At 36.7% G+C, this 20,416-nt stretch overlaps 1 protein-coding gene across 2 annotated transcripts in view; it reads right to left on the bottom strand.

Moving 5' to 3' along the window:
* Positions 1–227: 227 nt before the first annotated feature.
* RAB6A (RAB6A, member RAS oncogene family) overlaps positions 228–20,416 on the bottom strand; it is a 90,842-nt gene continuing 70,653 nt past the window's right edge. Inside the window, exons 7-8 of one of the 2 annotated variants that reach the window (NM_001193115.1) lie at positions 4,172–4,238; positions 228–3,175 (exon numbers count right to left, since the gene is read on the bottom strand). In NM_001193115.1, coding sequence (NP_001180044.1) covers positions 3,111–3,175; positions 4,172–4,238 — 132 coding nt within the window. In that variant the 3' untranslated portion in view covers positions 228–3,110. The remainder of the gene's footprint in view (positions 3,176–4,171; positions 4,239–20,416) is intronic. The other variant, XM_005216230.5, reaches the window with a different exon arrangement.

The following is a 20,416-nucleotide window of genomic DNA, read 5'->3' on the forward strand; positions in this document are numbered from 1 at the left end:
GCTTTCTAGGAACCACAAGACCACATGTAACTGTTTCCATTCAGTTTCATCCCACCAAACCAAACCTTTAAATCCAGTCTAGGAAGAAGCAACTTTGCAGGAGGCAGTCTCCCTAGATTACAGACCACTAACTGATGTTTTCAAAGGATAGAGTGAGTGAAAAGCCTAAGGTAGATAAGTTATTTCCCACCTAGTTTCATTCTCACTACTCAAGGATTTTTTTTTTTTTTTTGCCATGCCGCACAGCTCGAGGGATTCTCAGTTTCCTGATCAGGGATTAACCTGGGCCATAGCAGGGAAAGCCCAGAATCTTAACCACTAGATCACCAGGGAACTCCCTCTCACAGATTCTGTTCTGCCCTGACTTCACCCCTGTGGATATCTGCACCTGTAATCTACGTTGTGGCCTCCATTTCTATAGTAATGGGGCTAGTTATGGTTTGCCCTAAGGCAGGGATCAACCCTTTTTTCTGTAAAAGACAATAAATATTTTTGGCTTTGGAGGCCATAAAGTCAGTTACAACTTCTCAACCCGATTTTTGTGAGTATGGCTGAGGTCTAACAAAATTTAATTTAAAAACAGGTTGCAGGCTAGATTTGGTGGAAGGGTAGTTTGTCACTCCTGTCTCAAGGCAAAGGTGGAATTAAGAGTGAGGTGACATAAGTGGTACTTAAACTGCTCTCCTTAAGACATCTTATCATTGCCTCCACCGGTGACCCTATCTTTCAAGTTGCAGCCACTTTCCCTCACCCTCAACAGTTGAAAAGCGTCTTCTGATTCCCCTGAGGTTTCTCAGTTTTGTTGTTACTTACCTGGATTCCATGTTCCCTTTACAGTCCTCGGGAGGAAGTAAGTAGCACATGTTTGGCAGGAATGGGCAACCAAGTCAATAACTGTTTTCTTTTGTGTTTATTTATACATTTTTTTGGCAGCAAAACTTTATTAAACAGAAAATCTGCACTATGAACACACTTCACTGCTTCTGTTGAAGAACCCCAAGCCAAATAAAAAGACCAATATTAAAAGCAGCATAACTGGTTACTGCCTTAAAGATACATCAAATGCTACAGTGTAGGAAGACAATCATCCCCATATCAGAAATCACAACTTCTTCCAAATAAAGAATATGACCGACCCATCTGCCATATTGAATTGATATTTATTTCAGGACATGCCATGTCAAAAGAAAACAAAAGAGTCAACCCTTGCCTTTAACAATAATATTGTATTATAAAAGCACTTTACAACTCCATCCCATCTTTGAGTACAAGTTACTGGGGTATGTGGGCTAATGATTATCTGAAAGCATTTCTCTATTCAGACCCATAATCCAAGTGCTCTCTGAATATTATAAGGTGATATAGTAAGTGGGAAGTGGAGGAGGAAGAGGAAAGAGAGGGGAATAAGGTTCTCCCAGTTAAGGGCTTTGTTGCAATGAGGGGATGAGGAAGTATGAAGATATTTTTGCTGTCTTTTCATCCTTATACTGTGTTAAGTAATGCTTACAACATAAATTCAGCAGGCTTTTCCTGAGCTGTAACTCAGAAATTTACTTCCTGCAAACAATGTATTTACAAATGTGTTTATTAACTTACACAGCAATCTCACAATAACTAGTAAAGATTAAAATGGTGCACTCCTAGTATATTTGTTTGCAGTGTTTTAAGGGAAATACATATTGCCATTGTGATGCTCTAAAGACTGAATAAAACATCTAAAAATTCAAAGTAGTTAAAAAAGGCAAAGAAATAAATATCAAAGAAAAAAGATTAATTGTAGCTTAAATATAAAACCAACTCACTAATTAACCAAACTATACAGATCTAATAAAAAGCAAAACCAGGTTGAGAGAACCAACATAAAAAAAAAAAATGCTGAAAAATAAGGCATAAATCTGCATAATGTTAAGTTTTATTTTCACTCTCTCCTTTCCCTCTTCTATGTATGCTTGTTCAGATCTGCCTCTAAGGGCTTATGAGAAAACTTTCCATTTTCAATTTGATCTCAAATGTCCTGGGCTAAGTATTTGCTAATCTGCTGAAGAGTCTATAGTTGGTAAGCTTTAGATATCATTGTTTCCACTTGTTACAGTAGTTTTGATCAAGATGCCAAATTTAAATTCTTGCACTGGTTCTTCTTAAAGGAATTTGATTTCTACAGTGACTTGCCTGCATAGCATTTTTTAAAAAAGAAAGAAAGGAAGAAATAAAGAAACTCAAGAGTAATCTATTGCTTAAAAAAGTCTTCTTTTTCAATCAGAACTCTATTTTGACAATTTTAAAATCTTGGGAGAATTAGCTCTTAGAAGAATTAAATATTTAAAACTTGTTCTGAAGCGCTTTTACTTTTCTCTCCCAGAGTCTAACATGTGAAAGGATCATTTGTTTTGGTCAGAAATATATTTTATGTTCATTTACTTATAAGTACTTAGTATGGTCATTAGGACTCATTCTGAAGACACATCAGAAACCCTTTCCTTATTCCAGCACTGCCTTCCATGATAGCTGAGTTTTGACCTCAATTAAGGCCTAAGTAATTTATATCAGTGCTCAAGAATAATTTTGGATATCTTGGCTCAAGGCCTAGAGCAAGTGGTATCGCTAAAATACAAGGTAATTCCAGTAGGCTTGGTCTGACTTTGCCTCCTCTTGTTAGTTTTGAGGGAGGGTGGGGAGGAATAAGAGATAGGGTAAAGGAGACGTGAGTACAGCAGGGAGAGATCAAATAAGTCGGCATAGGCAAGTACTCCTATGAATAACTGTTCCATAACCAAGCCACATACTGCTGAGAGTTCCATCATTTTGAAGTACATTCTCATAACATTAAAAATGAAAAACAATGTTAAGAAAATGTATCTAATTTTTAAAGTTATCACTGGAATATACTGGAATCATTTGGCTTTTTGTAAAATATAAATAATGAAGACACTGACTTTTTTGTGCTTGTGAAGCTAATAGATCATCTCCACGATACAGGCAGCAATGATGAATTGCAATACATTATTACTGAAGGGAAAAGGTTCAAGCCAATATTCACACTGCAGTCAATGAAAGAGTAAGGGGGCCAAAGCAGTGAGCTTCTGGAGGAAAGTTGAAGATGCCATGGAGGATTAGCAGGAACAGCCTCCTTCACTGACTGGCTGCTCCTGAGGCTTTTCCAGTTTTATGTCAATCACTGAAACAAAAGTTAAGGAACCATAAACAGAGAAGTACAAATCCCATTCTCCTGGACACCAACGATTCTCCCATTTCTATTTGGCTTCAGAGCCTACTCATCCATTTTATTTCCTATATAGCTAGCCTACCACATGAGGTACTCATATGAAATAAATGTGCTTTTATCTCCTATATGCCGCAAGTTTCCAAACAAGGTTAATTCCTATTCATCAGAATCTATCCTAAGGTAATTATTCTACAGGAATAAGAAACCATACAAAGATGATGTTCCTTAAGGAATAATCTGTAACAAAAATCTGAAAACAGCCTACAAGAGTTCCAACAATAGGGACAGAATTTAACAAACAACTGGGCTTCAACTCGATAGAACACATCATATTACTAATAAAGGCTTAGAAAACACATAACATTTAGAAGTGGGAAGAGCTGACTATAAAGTGCTATGAGTTCCATGGCTTTTAATAAAAATGTCTGCATATAGAAAAACACTAGAAGATAAATATGTGACAAATAAGGAAAATATAAAAACTTTTAAATAATAATTTACACGTGCTTTGTTCTGTCCCCATTTCTGAAAGCAGAGGCTGTGATAAAGCTTCAGACTGAGTTATCTCCTGCCTATTCCAAGTAGAAAGCTCAAATGTTAGAAAACACAGGAATAAGATATATACTGTGGTGAAAAAGCCCAGAGTCAAGAGGAGTCAAAATTAAGAAGCAGCAGGGTGGGATGCTAAGAGTTTCCTGCTCATTAAAAACCAAGCAGGCAAAACAAACACAAACCCTGTCACTGATTAACTGTAGTGAGCAGCAGGCTCTAAAGAGTACACTTGGATAAACAGATTGCATTTACTATAGAAAAACTCAGAGCTTTTTTGCTCCCAAACCATCAATTCTTAGCTCTAAAAGGCAATGGCATAATATTCCTAAGTCAACCAAGTTGGGTTTTAAAGGCCTATGTTAACAACAAAATTTTCTTATGAAACAAAAAGGATACTGTCTTCTCTGCTTCTGTCCTGTGTGCTTTCCATTCCAGGTAGAGCTGCTGCAACACGTCGGAAGAGCTATGGGGAAAAAAAAGACATGATAATTGGGAGGGGAAATTCAGCAAACGACATCAAGTAAAGACCACTCGATGGCTGAGTTAAAGGATATGGCTTCTGGGTTATTCCTTAGACCTTAGCATTATTAAAACACATTAAAATGTCTATTTATTCTATAAACGAATGCTATATGAAAACCAATATGCCAAACACAAAGAGGAATAAAGATATGATCCTTGCTTTCCAACAAGTGAGATTAGACATGAACAAACAGCTAAGAACTAAGTAGTAAAAATACAATTTGAGTCACATAAACAAAGTACTATAGGAATTCAGATTAAGGACAGAATATTAATTTAGTTAAACTGTATAGTGGCATTCCTATCTTATTTATAATGAGTTAGGTTCTAAAGTTAGTGTACAGAACTATGGAATGAGGTTCGTGACATTGTACAGGAGACAGGGATCAAGACCATTCCCATAGAAAAGAAATGCAAAAAAGCAAAATGGCTCTCTGGGGAGGCCTTACAAATAGCTGTGAAAAGAAGAGAAGTGAAAAGCAAAGGAGAAGAGGAAAGATATAAACATCTGAATGCAGAGTTCCAAAGAATAGCAAGAAGAGATAAGAAAGCCTTCTTCAGCGATCAATGCAAAGAAATAGAGGAAAACAACAGAATGGGAAAGACTAGGGATCTCTTCAAGAAAATCAGAGATACCAAAGGAACATTTCATGCAAAGATGAGCTCAATAAAGGACAGAAATGGTATGGACCTAACAGAAGCAGAAGATATTAAGAAGAGATGGCAAGAATTCACAGAACTGTACAAAAAAGATCTTCATGACCCAGATAATCACGATGGTGTGATCACTGACCTAGAGCCAGACATCCTGGAATGTGAAGTCAAGTGGGCCTTAGAAAGCATCACTACGAACAAAGTTAGTGGAGATGATGGAATTCCAGTTGAGCTATTCCAAATCCTGAAAGATGATGCTGTGAAAGTGCTGCACTCAATATGCCAGCAAATTTGGAAAACTCAGCAGTGGCCACAGGACTAGAAAAGGTCCGTTTTCATTCCAATCCCAAAGAAAGGCAATGCCAAAGAATGCTCAAACTACCGCACAACTGTACTCATCTCACACGCTAGTAAAGAAATGCTCAAAATTCTCCAAGCAAGGCTTCAGCAATATGTGAACCGTGAACTTCCTGATGTTCAAGCTGGTTTTAGAAAAGGCAGAGGAACCAGAGATCAAATTGCCAACATCTGCTGGATCATGGAAAAAGCAAGAGAGTTCCAGAAAAACATCTATTTCTGCTTTATTGACTATGCCAAAGCCTTTGACTGTGTGGATCACAATAAAATGTGGAAAATTCTGAAAGAGATGGGAATACCAGACCACCTCACCTGCCTCTTGAGAAATTTGTATGCAGGTCAGGAAGCAACAGTTAGAACTGGACATGGAACAACAGACTGGTTCCAAATAGGAAAAGGAGTTCGTCAAGGCTGTATATTGTCACCCTGCTTATTTAACGTATATGCAGAGTACATCATGAGAAACGCTGGACTGGAAGAAACACAAACTGGAATCAAGATTGCCAGGAGAAATATCAATAACCTCAGACATGCAGATGACCCCACCCTTATAGCAGAAAGTGAAGAGGAACTCAAAAGCCTCTTGATGAAAGTGAAAGTGGAGAGTGAAAACGTTGGCTTAAAGCTCAACATTCAGAAAACGAAGATCATGGCATCCAGTCCCATCACTGCATGGGAAATAGATGGGGAAACAGTGTCAGACTTTATTTTTCTGGGCTCCAAAATCACTACAGATGGTGACTGCAGCCATGAAATTAAAAGACGCTTACTCCTTGGAAGGAAAGTTATGACCAACCTAGATAGCATATTCAAAAGCAGAGACATTCCTTTGCCAACAAAGGTTTGTCTAGTCAAGGCTATGGTTTTTCCTGTGGTCATGTATGGATGTGAGAGTTGGTCTGTGAAGAAGGCTGAGCGCCGAAGAATTGATGCTTTTGAACTGTGGTATTGGAGAAGACTCTTGAGAGTCCCTTGGACTGCAAGGAGATCCAACCAGTCCATTCTGAAGGAGATCAGCCCTGGGATTTCTTTGCAGGGAATGATGCTAAAGCTGAAACTCCAGTACTCTGGCCACCTCATGCGAAGAGTTGACTCATTGGAAAAGACTCTGATGCTGGGAGGGATTTGGGGGCAGGAGGAGAAGGGGACGACAGAGGATGAGATGGCTGGATGGCATCACTGACTCGATGGACGGGAGTCTGAGTGAACTCCGGGAGTTGGTGATGGACAGGGAGGCCTGGCGTGCTGCGATTCATGGGGTGGCCAAGAGTCGGACACGACTGAGCGACTGATCTGATCTGATGAGAAGGTCAGTCTAGTCAGAAATCACTATCTTAGATAGCACCACACCACACTCAAGTTGGGTGAGATGTTCACTTTGAGAGGCATGTGGGAACAGAAACTGACTGAAGGAACAAAAGACTTACACCTTTTACTTTGTGCCCAGACCTATCTATCCACTTACTGCGTAGAATGGTAGGTGAAACTGCCACATTATTTCCATCATTTCTCTTTTTTTGTTAGGCATTCAGTGCAAAATTCCTATAAAATGCACATATGATGTAACTATCTTGTACTAAATAAATAAGTACTTGCTTAACTTGAGGCACTGTCTAAAGTTCTCCAGAGACACAGAAATGAACAAGATGTGGTTTTTAGATGTAAGGAGCTCAAAATTTGGCAAAGGATATAGACTGAAACCATTCCTTGTGATACAATGTTATGAGTGCTATAAATTAAGGAACTAGAAAATGACAGGTGAACACAGCTGTAAGAAGGCCCTGTTCAAGCAGATGAGAAAAATTCTTAGGCAATGACATTTGAGTTGGGATTTAAAGATTTCACTCAGTTGAAAACCATACCATGGAAAGCACTTTAAGACTTTAAAAGCACTTTAAAAGCATGGAAAGAGTTTAAGTGTTCGATAAATGTTGCTGTATTAAAATGAGAAGCAACAGAAAGAAGGCCAGAGATGAAAGAATGGAACTATAAATAATCTGTTTAGGGAAAGAAGTATAGAAAAGGAGCAAATCTTTATCTGTAGGCAATAGCTTGATGGGGTAGGATTAAGGAAGATATGAATAAAAGTATAATTGTCTTGGTTCTATAACATTTAATAGCATTTTAAAGATGTGCCAAAGTTAGGCATTAGCCTCAATATTCAACCAAAATCAGTTATTAGACTTAAAACTGCAGAATGCTTACCTTAACATCATTTCTGCTACTCAAGAAATTGTGCATGACCAAAGATCATGCATAATTGTATAAATTACTATCAATCAAATCAACACAACATTAATTGTATAGTGAAGTGAAAGTGAAAGTCACTCAGTTGTGTCCGACTCTGCAACCCCATGGACTGTCCATGGAATTCTCTAGGCCAGAATACTGGAGTGGGTAGCCTTTCTCTTCTCCAGGGGATCTTCCCAACCCAGGGATCAAACCCAGGTCTCCTGCACTGCAGGCGGACTTTTTACCAGCTGAGCCACAAGGGAAGCCTAAGAATATTGGAGTGGGTAGCCTATCCCTTCTCCAGAGGATCTTCCCAACCCAGGAATCGAACTGGGGTCTCCTGCATTGCAGGCAGATTCTTTACCAACTGAGCTATCAGGAAAGCCCATTAATTATTAATTAATTATACAATTAATTAAGCCAGTAGTTAACTGTGTAAGGTGGGTCCATATGGATTAATATATGAATACTCAGTTTCAAATAAAGATCAGCATTCTCTAGATCTAGATACAAGAATAAATATTGCAACAATTAATGTCTGTGAAAGCTGTTAATGTTATGAACAAAAATAACAAATTTACAAAAGCAAAATGAACAGAGAAATACACTGACATAGTACTTTAGATAAATGTAGGAAAAGTATTATGCCCTTTCAAAACTAGCAAGTGTTTATAATTAATGCATGCAAAGTTGGACAATAATTCTAATCTTTTTGAAGTTTTTATATATTAGTATTAGATAATACATTAAAAGCAGAATGCCAGCTTTGTCAGCTCAAAATTTTATGCATCAGGAAAGTCTGACACCCATTAAAAATCACTTTTCATCCAGAGGTGAAGAATATAGAGTATGAAGGAAAACATTTTATAGACAATAAGAAAGACTGAAAAAAAAAAGTGTTCCCCTGCCAAAATCAACTGAAAATAATCATCTATTTAGGGCTGCAAACCAGTATACTGTATAGTGATTATTGGAATGATCTAGCAGCTGACAATATGGCACTAAATCTTGTATCCCAGAAATTCATTCTATAATGATGATACTCAGTTTTGGCTGCCATGATTTTCAAGAATGGATAGATAGTCCAGACCAGCTGGGACACACAATATGTAAAAGAATTAGAATGAAGCTATATATATTGAAGGGCAGACTAAGAAAGACCTGAAAAGAATGTGGATTTCATCCTAGCAAAGGAAGGTGCTAAAAAAAAGCATGCATTAAGACTTCTTTCTATAATTCCAGCATCTTACTATAACTATAAAGTCATATAAATCACATATTGAAAACAAAAGACACTAAGGTAGATGGCTAAAAACTAAAAGGTGAAGTTTTTACATTCTGGGTAGGTCACTTGACAGGCCATCTTTCTGTTCCTCAATTTTCTTATCTGTAAAATGGACTTAAGATAATAGTACACACAATTAACTAGATTACTATGAAAATTAAGTGAAATCATTATGTAAACTGCTTAAAGACGATCTGTTATATAGTAAGTCTTTCATATACAGTAGCTCTATTTCTATTAGAATAGAATATCATTCACAACCATCCATGGTCCTGTGGACTACGGAAACAGAATGTTTTTCCAAATGTTATGAAATTCTGCAAGAATTCGAGGACTACAGCAAAACACCAACAGATACAAAATTCTGCTTTAGGAAACAATATAAAACTGACAGGAAAAGTGTGGGGGCTGGGAGAAACTATCTGAAAATATTTAAGCGGAACTGAAATGTCCTTACTTAGGGAAATCTAGAAATTACCCCCAAGATCTCATAGTTTGGTTGGACATGAAATATTTATTTAATTAACTGCCTACCTGTTTATAATCTACATAATCTTTTTGGCTCCAAACGATATTTTATTACGTGCTAGCTTAGAAATTGAATTTTTTTTTTATGGTGGAGGCACAGAGGTCTGTTTACCTTCCATGAAAATGGAATGAAGTTTACAAGTTTTGAGACTTTAAAAAAAAAGCAGATAACTAATGAGGTCTTTCAAGGAGGATATTGTTAGAATTATAGTCAACTATCTATTCTCATAATACACCATACCACAGTATTTAATGTGTTTATAGAAAGACACAGAATTTGAGCCAAGAAACTCTGGTACTAACTACCCCATTATTACAAGTTTTGTGACCTCAAGGATATGAATTCCTCTAATCCTTAGATTCCTTCTAATAAAAAGGGGGACGTAGTTGTGCAGTTCAAAGGTCATAATGATGCTACTTTTCCTTGGAACATCCTCCCCTACTCCCAGCCCAATCAGTCTAGTTGACAGATCTTGACGATCCATTTCCTGGTAATTCCTGAGAAAAACGTCCCTAACCCACTACCACAATTCTTCAATCCCACCATCTTACAATCAATTAAATACTTCTATATATTCTGATCGGAGAAGGCAATGGCACCCCACTCCAGTACTTTTGCCTAGAAAATCCCATGGACGGAGGAGCCTGGTAGGCTGCTGTCCGTGGGGTCGCTAAGAGTCGGACATGACTGAGCAACTTCACTTTCACTTTTCACTTTCATGCACTGGAAAAGGAAATGGCAACCCACTCCAGTGTTCTTGCCTGGAGAATCCCAGGGACGGGAAGCCTGGTGGGCTGCCATCTATGGGGTCCCACAGAGTCGGACATGACTGAAGTGACTCAGCAGCAGCAACAGCATATATTCCGATAGTACCCTGTATTTCTTCTTTCAGAACTTTTAATACACTGATTGCAATGGCCTATTTACCTGTCTATCCCTCTAGACTTTAACCACTGGAGGACAAGGCTCATAGTTCATTTCTGCTATCCTCGTACATGACATGCAATAGATTTTTTTTTTAAATGTTAACTGAAAGAATGGTTAATACATGTGAAAACACATTAGAAAACATAGAGTACAGTACAAATGGTTGTTAGTGCCTTTAACCACTGACTTTTTTGAGTTCACTTGCATCTGAATTCCCAGCTAATTCTTTAGGCATGACTATCCATAATACTATTTAGCACATGACCACAGATCTGATAAAGCCTCTTTTTTTAATCAAGTGAAATAAAAATTAGCAATACTTATGCCCATCAAATTCTCCCAACTCCCAAAAAAGGCAACAAAAAAAATTAATGTATTCAGTTTCTTGTAGAAAAAGGAAATATAAAAGGAATATGCAGAGTGACAGTGAAGGAAAACACTGATAAACTTCAACTTGATGAAAAACAAACGCCTCTAAGTATCTCCAATCAAATATGAAAAAGAATTTTTTTTTAAAAAGTTAGGATTTGACTAACACAAGAAAATGTAATGGGAGAAAATGACAAGAGGAACCAGAATAACAACTGGTAGATCAGAGAAATATGGGCTTCCCCATTGGCTCAACAGTAAAGAAGCCTCCTACCATGAAGGAGACATGGGTTTGATCCCTAGCTCGGGATGATCTCATGGAGGAGGAAATGGCAACCCACTCCAGTATTCTTGCCTAGAAAATCCCACAGATAGAGGAACCTGGTGGGTTACGGTCCATAGGGTCGCAAAGAGTTGGACATGACTGAGTGAGCACACACGCACACAGATAAATATACACTTAAAAAAAGCAACAACCCTCCATTATCTATAAAATTAAATATATTACACACAGAGGGTAAATAGGTTAACATGATCCCATAGGTTCTTCCCACTGTTTTATTTAACTTTGAGAGTAATTAGAACTAAATACTTCAGGAAAGCTTTATTGAAAGGTTATGTGTGAAGTCCAGTAGTTCTCAACACCTATAGTGCATCTGAATTACCCATTAAACTTAAAAACAAACAAAACACCAGAAGCTTGGGTTCCATCCCCAAAGACAGAGTAAGCTAGTTTGGGGTGGGGCTGGATATTCAGTGTTTCATTCAAAAATCTCCAGATGATTCTAATGTACTGTGAAAGTTAAAGGCCAATGCTATAAAAATAACCTGTAGGGAGTGTGAAGTAATCAAATCAAGTAAGGGAAGAAAGAAGCTAATACTGAGTGTTTAACTTCACACACTTTTTCATTTTTATCCTTGCAGTAATTTGTAAGGAAGGTATTAATATCCCCATTTTACAGAAATCTAAGGCTAAAGAGAGTATCTGCCATTCACCAAATGAACAGCAGAGCCAAGATTCTGAAGTTCATATTTTTCCTATTATCTTATGTTGCCTAGTATAAATAGAAGTTGTTTCTTCTGTGGGAAGAGCTGTGTTAAGAAATAGCTAACAATCGATTCTGGGTATAGGAATTTGCTTTGTGAAACACTGATAATATACAAATTACAGACATAAAAATTTAATCCATTTTCTGTAACCTAAAATTTTTGCCTATAGCTTTAATCAATGTATTTGAAAAATTTAGTTCTCCTCCAAAATACTTCAGTTAAAAGGGTCAATTAAAAAGGTCAAGCGTCACTAACTTATACTAAAGACATCCGAAAATGGGCTAAGAAATGCTTTCCAAAAAACCAAGTTCAACCCTTACATAAATATATGTAAGAGACAAGAAGGAGAAAATTCTGGAGGTTTAAGCTGTTTTAAATTATTAAAGGAAAATCTATTTCTTAAATGCCAACAATATGCTAACAGAGGCTTCTGCTAAATTAGAAATTACAGTTGACTAAATATGGGGTCGGTACTGTTGGTAATATTTTTAAAAAATCCTCTCACTTGTATTTACTGAGTATCCACTTTCTTTCTTTCTTTAACTTTTTTGTTTTTATTTTTTGGCTGCACCATGTGGCATGTTGGGCCTTAGTTCCCCGACCAGAGATCGAACCCACACCCCCTGCATTGGAAGCATGGCATCTTAACCACTGCACCACCAGGTAAGTTCCAAGAATCCACTTTCTACAGACATTTTGGGGCATCCTTGCCAGGACGCTTATTAGGACATTTTCTTTTCCTGGAAAAATGGTATCAATTCCACTTGGACCTCCAGGTGTATGGTATTTTACTTGTAATTTTTAGGGGGAAATAGACATTTTAAATTGCAGTGACAGCTACAGGAATTAGCTTTGGGGATGATGACAAGCTGAGTATTGGCTCTCCACAGAAACTTTCAAGTTGAATACTTTGGGCTATAATTTAAGATAGTTCATTTAAAGGGGTAAATTGGAGATCTCAAAGTAAAATCACTGTTGCTACCAGTTCTTACCTTTATTATAAAAGTAACTAAGTATTTTATAAGCAAGAAGAAATTCCATTCCGCAAGCCATCCTAATCAGCTCCGTTAACATACAAAAATTTTTCCATTATGAATATAATCTTTGTAAGAGCACGGAGTGTATTATACATCACTATAATTTGCACATGAGTGCTCAGTATTTGTTAACTTCGATTTTTTTTTTTTTTGCTAGATTTCTATTTTAATTTTAGTAGCCAAGCATTTCTTAAACAAAGTATTACCTGGGTTTTTGGTTGTTTTTTTTCAATAACTCTGAATAATCGTTTTGCTTCTACCCTTACCTCTCTACAGTCTACTTTTACAGAGTAGCCAGTGACTTCTTTTACATCCTAAACCACAGCATGTCAAATCTCTGATTAAAACTTTCCAACAGCTTCCTATACTACTCAGATTATTCAGCCAGCCAGGCTCCTCCATCCATGGAGATTCACCAGGCAAGAATACTGAAATGGGTTGCCATTTCCTCCTCCAGGGGATCTTCCACACCCAGGGATTGAATCCATGTCTCCTGCACTGGCTGGCGGATTTTTTTTTTACCACCGAGCCACCTAGGAATCCCATATTACTCAGAATAAAAGCCTAAATCCTTGTTACAGCCTGCATGGACATGGACCTCTGTCCCCTAGTACTATCCCTCTGTAAGTTTATTTCCTATCACTTGCCTCCTCCTTCACTTCACTCTAACTGAAGCAGCCTTACTATTCCTTAAACATGCCAACGACCTTTGAACTTCTCATTGCACTTGATGCTTAGAATGTTCTTCCCCAAATACACAAACAACATACTCCCTTAATTCCTTTAGATATCTGTTCAAATATCCTTATCAGAAAGGCTTTTCTTGATTATCTTTCATAAAACATCAATATCCTAACACTTTAACTACTACTCTTTATTTCCCTGACCTTACTTTTACTTTTTTCCAAAGCACTTATAGCCTCATGAAGTACTGTATTCTCATTTATTGCCTAACTTTTCATACTAGAATGCAAACTTCATAATGGTATGGAATTATGATATTTTGCTAACTATTGTATCTCCAGTGCCTGTAACACAACAAAACTAGGCATGTAGGAGGGGATCAATAAATATCTGATGAGTGAATTAATAAGAACATGGTCAATATAATAATTTCTCATTTAACCAGTTCATATCCACTTGTATATGGATTCCTGACCATTCAGTGATATTAAAGTCCTACTGTGTTAGGGACATAAAGCACAAAAGGATAAATTAGGGGTAAGGTTAAATATGAAAGAAGCAGAATGGTGTAGGGTTAAGAGCACAGATAATAGACCTGGGTTCAAATTCTAGCTTCAGCTATAATCTTAAGCAAGTCACTTACCCTCTAAAACTTTGGTTTCCTCTCAGTGAGATGGATATACCTATCTACTTCACAGGGATACTGTGAGAATAAGTGAGATCAACACTTGGTATATTAAGTGGTTCTAACATATAGTAGCTGGGTAATTTGGAAAAAACTGTATAATTTCTGTGTCTCAGATCTTCTAAAATCAGGACAACAATAGCAGCAGACTTAGAGCACTGTTACATGGATTCATTCTTGTATTCAACAAAAATCTAAGCATTTATATACTGTATGTAAAGTACTTGGTAAGAAGACAACAAAGAAATGTTTTAAACTTAGTATTTATGATTTATGACAAGTATTTATACAATGTGTACTAGGCAGTCTTGTACTGTATGTTAACTGCTCTTCTTTCTTGGAGTATCATCTGTCTTTTATGTATCTAAATCAAGTATGTTCCTTTTTTTGGGGGGGGGGCTGAGCCATACAGCATGTGGGATCTTAGTTCCCTGACCAGGGACTGAACCCATGTCCACTGCACTGCAAGTGCAGAGTCTTAATCACTGGACCATCAGGAAGTTCTCAAATATACTTCTCAAGGATTTAACTTTTTTCACAGCATTAAAATAATTATTTATTTATTTGGCTGCACCAGGTCTTAGTTGTGGCACACAAGATCTAGTCCCCAGACAGGGATTGAACTTTAGAGCCCTGTGTTGGCAGCATGGAGTCTTAGCTACTGGACCACCAAGGAAGTCCCTTTTGCGGCATTTATAAACAAAGTCTTCCTTGATCATCCTATCTGAATATGATCTTATTCATGTGTCACTATTCACTTCACATCTCAATAATATCTTACTATCATGTAGCATTTGCATCTTTTATCATATACTACCTACCTTTCACTACACAGATTTCATGAGAACGTGATTCTTTTCCTCAGCTATAAATGTTTTGAAGCCGAGAACTTTATATTCTCTGAAGAACCAACAGTGGTAATACACTGTAGGCACTTGATACTTGTGGAATAAGGTATGTGATAAATTACAAGATTAAGATCTGCTATGAGTCAAGAACTATGGTGGACATGGGATATGGTGGTGTGGCAGAGACACCATCCCTACCAATGCTTAAAGTAAGTATGTCTTCTCAGCCATATAAAACAATTTTTTTCATATATACATGCAACTCCACTATGAAAAGCACACAAGTTTTCACTGAGTTGTTAGTGCTGATGCCCATCAGTTATCATTAATTTCCCAAAAAGTCCTCCTCTCTCTTTCAAACAAATCTTTTTCTTCTGATAAGTATTGATGATTTTAGAAGAGAAAGATCAAGGAGTGTTTCAGTTCTATTTCATTTTCCAGTAATGCAAAATTACATAATATAGCAAGAAGGGTAACACCCACACACTGAATACTTTACTAAAATAATGAATTAATCATCAGATGAAAAATGAGGTAGAACCTTAAATATTACCTTGTCATTACCATTTCCTTCAGCAATTTTAATATGAGACCACTTTCACAAAGAAAACAATATTACTGTTTTTTAAGAACAAATTTAGAAAAATAAAGGATAAATTTTTCTTACGCTGTTTCCATGACGATTTTAGAGTTAAGTGCTTAAACCAAAGAGTAAAAGGTTTTAAGCCAAGACCATTTTTAAATAAGAAGAATAAGTAGCAATAATGAGTAGGAATAAATTTATTTTATTTTAAGCCAAAGCTCTCAGGCACTAAGACCCAATTACTTGAACCATGGTTAGACATTAAATGATGCATTAGTGAAATCTCTCCTAGAATTGTTTAAAAAGGAAAACAAGCAATAGAGAAAGCCTATTTTAAGCTTTTATTATATGTATTATAAGCCAGTACATGAGGGAGTGGGGAGGAATCCAATTAGCAGAAAAAACTAAAAACACATCTCTGTATATGCGAAGTACAACTAGATGGTACCTTTAGTACTGATAAACATGTCTTATATACAGAATGACTTCTGTCTACCTTCGGTGAAAAGGCATGATTTTGTCAAATAAAATGAGTACAATGCACAATCATCAAAAGGAACTCTGTTTTGCAAACACATGGCTGAATAAAACATACACAATGGTTACTGAACAGCTCACAAGAGTGTGATTCCCAATGTGTTCCATGGTAGTGACTGGACTGTAAAATTTACCTAGTAAATTTTTGAATACCAGCACCATTTCTAAATTGTTACTGACCTACAACAAAAACTCCGAAGGAATTTGACATTATTTCTTCAAAATCACTTCTTTTGATATGTTACTCACTGACCAAATAATTTACTTCAAAGATCTACTGATATTGATCTTAGATAAGCAACAACATACAGAATCCAGGAGTAAACTAACCTTCAATATTAAATAAGACTAAGTATGTACATGCTAAATAGTCTCAGCTATTTCATTTATCAGATATTTTAATTTTTACCCCAGTTCAAGATAGACTCCACTTTTGGTAACAGCACAGCAGCTTGTATAGGACTAATACTCTTGCAGATAGCAATTATTAACTCTGAACAACTATTTGAAGACTTTCAAGAGTAACAAGAGGACAAGAGGACATACAAACTAGGAGTAATTCAATCCTGGGAAAAACGGAACCCACACTCAATGGGTGAGAGTCATGCTTATTAACAGGTTTTCCCAAGAGCCAATCCTAGCTTGTACAATAAAGGGTGGCTAGAACTCAAGCAAAAACTAGAGTTTTACATGTTTGAGGTGTCAACTGACTACCAGGATGGCCATACTGATGAAGGAAATAACAAAAAGGAGGGAGCCAAGAGGAGGGGCCCTAAAATCAACACATAAAATTCCTACAAACCCTCCTTAGTGGTACATATGTAGGAGAAGCTCTAAGGAGTCACCATGTAGGTGACTTCAAGGAACTACTTGAAAGCAAAAGCTAGAAAGAATGCTGAAAGAAATGAGCAGAGATTTCAGCTACCGCCTGCATCAGGGATATAGCTTAGAGTTTGAATCTCACCAAAATAGAAAAGCTTGCTAAACATCTCAGGCTTTCTACAGGTCCACCCAAACAATGCATAATATCAAACTATACAAATTCATGATCATCAGCCAGCAATATAACAACCTGCCACAATACAATCCCAAATTTTAGAGAAAAATACAGAAACCAGAATCTCTATGTATATACTATGCCAAGCATACAATAAAAAATTACTAGATACATGAAACAGAAAAGAAAAATCTACCTAGAGTCAAGAGAAAAAGCAAACAGCCAACAGAAATAGGCTCTTAGCTGACCCAAACGTTGGAATTTGTTGCTGTTTAGTCACTCAGTCGTGTCCGACTCTTTTGAGACGCCACAGACTGTAGCCCGCCAGGATCTTCTGTCCACAGGATTTCCCAGGCAAGAATACTGGAGTGGGTTGCCATTTCCTTCTCCAGGGGATCTTTCTGACACATGGATTGAACTTGCATCTCCTGTACTGCAGGTAGATGCTTTACTGCTGAGCCATCAGATACTTCCCATGGTGGAATTAGCAGACAAGAACTTCAAAGCAATTACTCAAATATGTTTAAGAATTTAAAGTAACAATGGCCATAATGATTGAACAGATGGGGAATTCTGACAAAGAAATGGGAATTTTAAGAAATAAAAAAAATTTAGGACTGAATTAAAATATCTGAAATAATAAATTCACTGGATGGATTTCCTAACAGTTTAGATATGGCAGAAAAAGGATCAGTGAACTTTAAGACACTTCAATAATAATATATAATCTGAAAAGAAAGGAAAATAAGATCATAAAAACAATGAGTAGAAGCCTTAATGACTAGCAGGCATGGGATAATATCAAGTCATTTAATAGATGTGCCACTGGAGAAAATGAGAAAATGGGACAGGAAAAATACTTTAAAACAACACATTACAAACAGAGAATGATATAAATTAGAGTTCCCTTCTCATTAAAAACAATGGAAGCCAGAAGACAATAGAAAGGCAACTTTGAAGTAATGGAAGAGAAAAATCTCTTTCCAAAACAAAATTTAAAAACTCGCAAAAACATTCTTCAAAAGGCCTTTTGGCATACGTGAAAGCAGAGAGAATTTATCACTAGGAGACCCCTGAAACAAACAGTAAAGAAAGTTATTTAGGCTAAAGAAAAATATCAGGTGAAACAGATCTGTAAGAAGGAATGAAGAGCACTGGAAATGGTAAATATATAGGTAAATAGGATTATCTTTTTTCTTCTTTTAATTACTGTTTAAAGCAAAAATTTAAATATTTATTGGGCTTCCCTGGTGATCTAGTAGTTAGGAATCTGCCTTGCAATGCAAGGGACACTAGTTAGATCCCTGTGCTGGAAGATCCACAAGCTGCAGAGCAACTAAGCCTGTATGCCACAACTACTGAGCCTGTGCTCTATAGCCCATGAGCCGCAACTACTGAGCCCATGCACTGCAACTACTGAGCCCATGCACCTAGAGCCAGTTCTTCACAAGAGAAGCCACTGCAATGAGAAGCCCATGCACCACAACTAGAGAGTAGCTCCCCATGAGCTGCAACTGAAGAAAGCCCACATGCAGTAGTAAAGATCCACCACAGTCAAAACATAAAAGTAAATCTAAAAAAAAAAAAACCTTTAATATGGAGGTTTATAATATATGTAAATACAAAATATGTGACAACAAGAATACAAAGGACAGGGTGCATAATCTCATATGAAATGGCATAATACTAACTCTAATTTAACCCCTAGAGCAACCACTAAAAAGGTTATGAACAAAAGCTAAGGATCAAAAAGAGGAATTAAAACACAACATAAAAATATTTGATTAAAACAAAAATGACAGAGGGACAGGTAGAAAGCAAAGAGCAAATGGTAGAAATAAACCTAACTACAATTAAATCTAAATAAACCAAACACTCAAATTAAAAGACTGTCACACCAGAGGGAAAAACAAAGATCCAACTGTATAACATCTACAAGAGACCCACTTGACAAAGAAAAAGAGATACCAAGTAAACAGTAAGTAGAGAGCTACTGTGGCCATATTAAGATCAGATGATGGAAAGGAGTATTATTAGAGCTAAAGAGCAATATTTCTCATTATTTTAAAAATTAACACATTAGGAGGATAACAACATTAACATGTATGCATCTAATAACAAAACTTCAACACACATGAAGTAAAAGCTGACAGAAGGAATTCCCTGGTGCTCCGATAGTTAGGACTCCATGCTTTCACTGCTGAGGGCTCGGGTTCAATCCCTGGTTGGGGAACTAAGTTCCCATGAATACAAATATTGTTATAGAGAAATTTAATACCCCATTCTCAGTAATTGACTGAACTACCTACCTCCCAAAATTACTAAGGCTAAGATTTGAACAATGCTATCAATTGTCTTGACCTAATTGATATTATTTATAGAACACTGTACCTGACAACTGCAGACAAGTTTTTCTTTTCCAGGGCACATGGAACATTCATCAACATAGGCCATGTGCCAGGCCATAAAACAAGTCTCAATGAATTATAAATAACTAAAATGTTATAGAGGATATTCTCTGATCACAGCAGAATTAAATTAGAAGCCATAACAATATCCAGAAATGCCTCAAATATTTGGAAATCAAACAACCTATTTCTATATCTTCCTTAATGTGGTCATTGTGAAAAGTGAACCCGCTCAGTCATTACATTTATCAAAATTCATCTAATTATAAACTCAAGATGTGTACATATCACTATAAATACTTATCTTAATAAACGAATGGAAAAAAGTTCAATATAAGTTTAGCTAAATTAAAACAAATTCAATGTATCTTTATCTAAGTTGCAGTCAAGGTACTGAATGAAGGAAAATTCCCCATGTAACCTAGATTTTTTAAGCTTAAGACACAGTCGAGTACAGTCAATAAATTATTAATCAAGCTCAGTATATTATTCTTTCATTCAATGAACATTTATTGAGTTCAGTCTAATGGAAGGCAGAGCTGACAAAAAAACTTCAATATTAAAAGTGCTACTACAACAAACAGGAAAGGCACTTAATCTACATTTGATTATGTTTAATCTGGGCTTTTAATTACAGATAGCAAACAGGGAGGAAGGAGTGTGTTAGAAAGGACAATCACATACAATGAAAATGTGAGAACACAGTAAACTTCAGGCACTTTAAGATGTATTGTATTGGGATGACCTGGAGGGATGGTACGGGGAAGGAAGTAGGTGGGGGGTTCAGGATGGGGAACACAGGAAGGAAGGATTCATGTTGATGTGTGGCAGAACCAATACAATACTGTTAAAAAAAAAAAAAAGATGTATTGTATGGGTATGTGGTGGCCAAAGATTAGAATTGTGATATATGGAGGGGCCAGATCACATATTCTGA

The sequence above is a fragment of the Bos taurus genome, chromosome 15 (assembly GCF_002263795.3).
Source record: "Bos taurus isolate L1 Dominette 01449 registration number 42190680 breed Hereford chromosome 15, ARS-UCD2.0, whole genome shotgun sequence".
NCBI lineage: Eukaryota > Metazoa > Chordata > Mammalia > Artiodactyla > Bovidae > Bos > Bos taurus.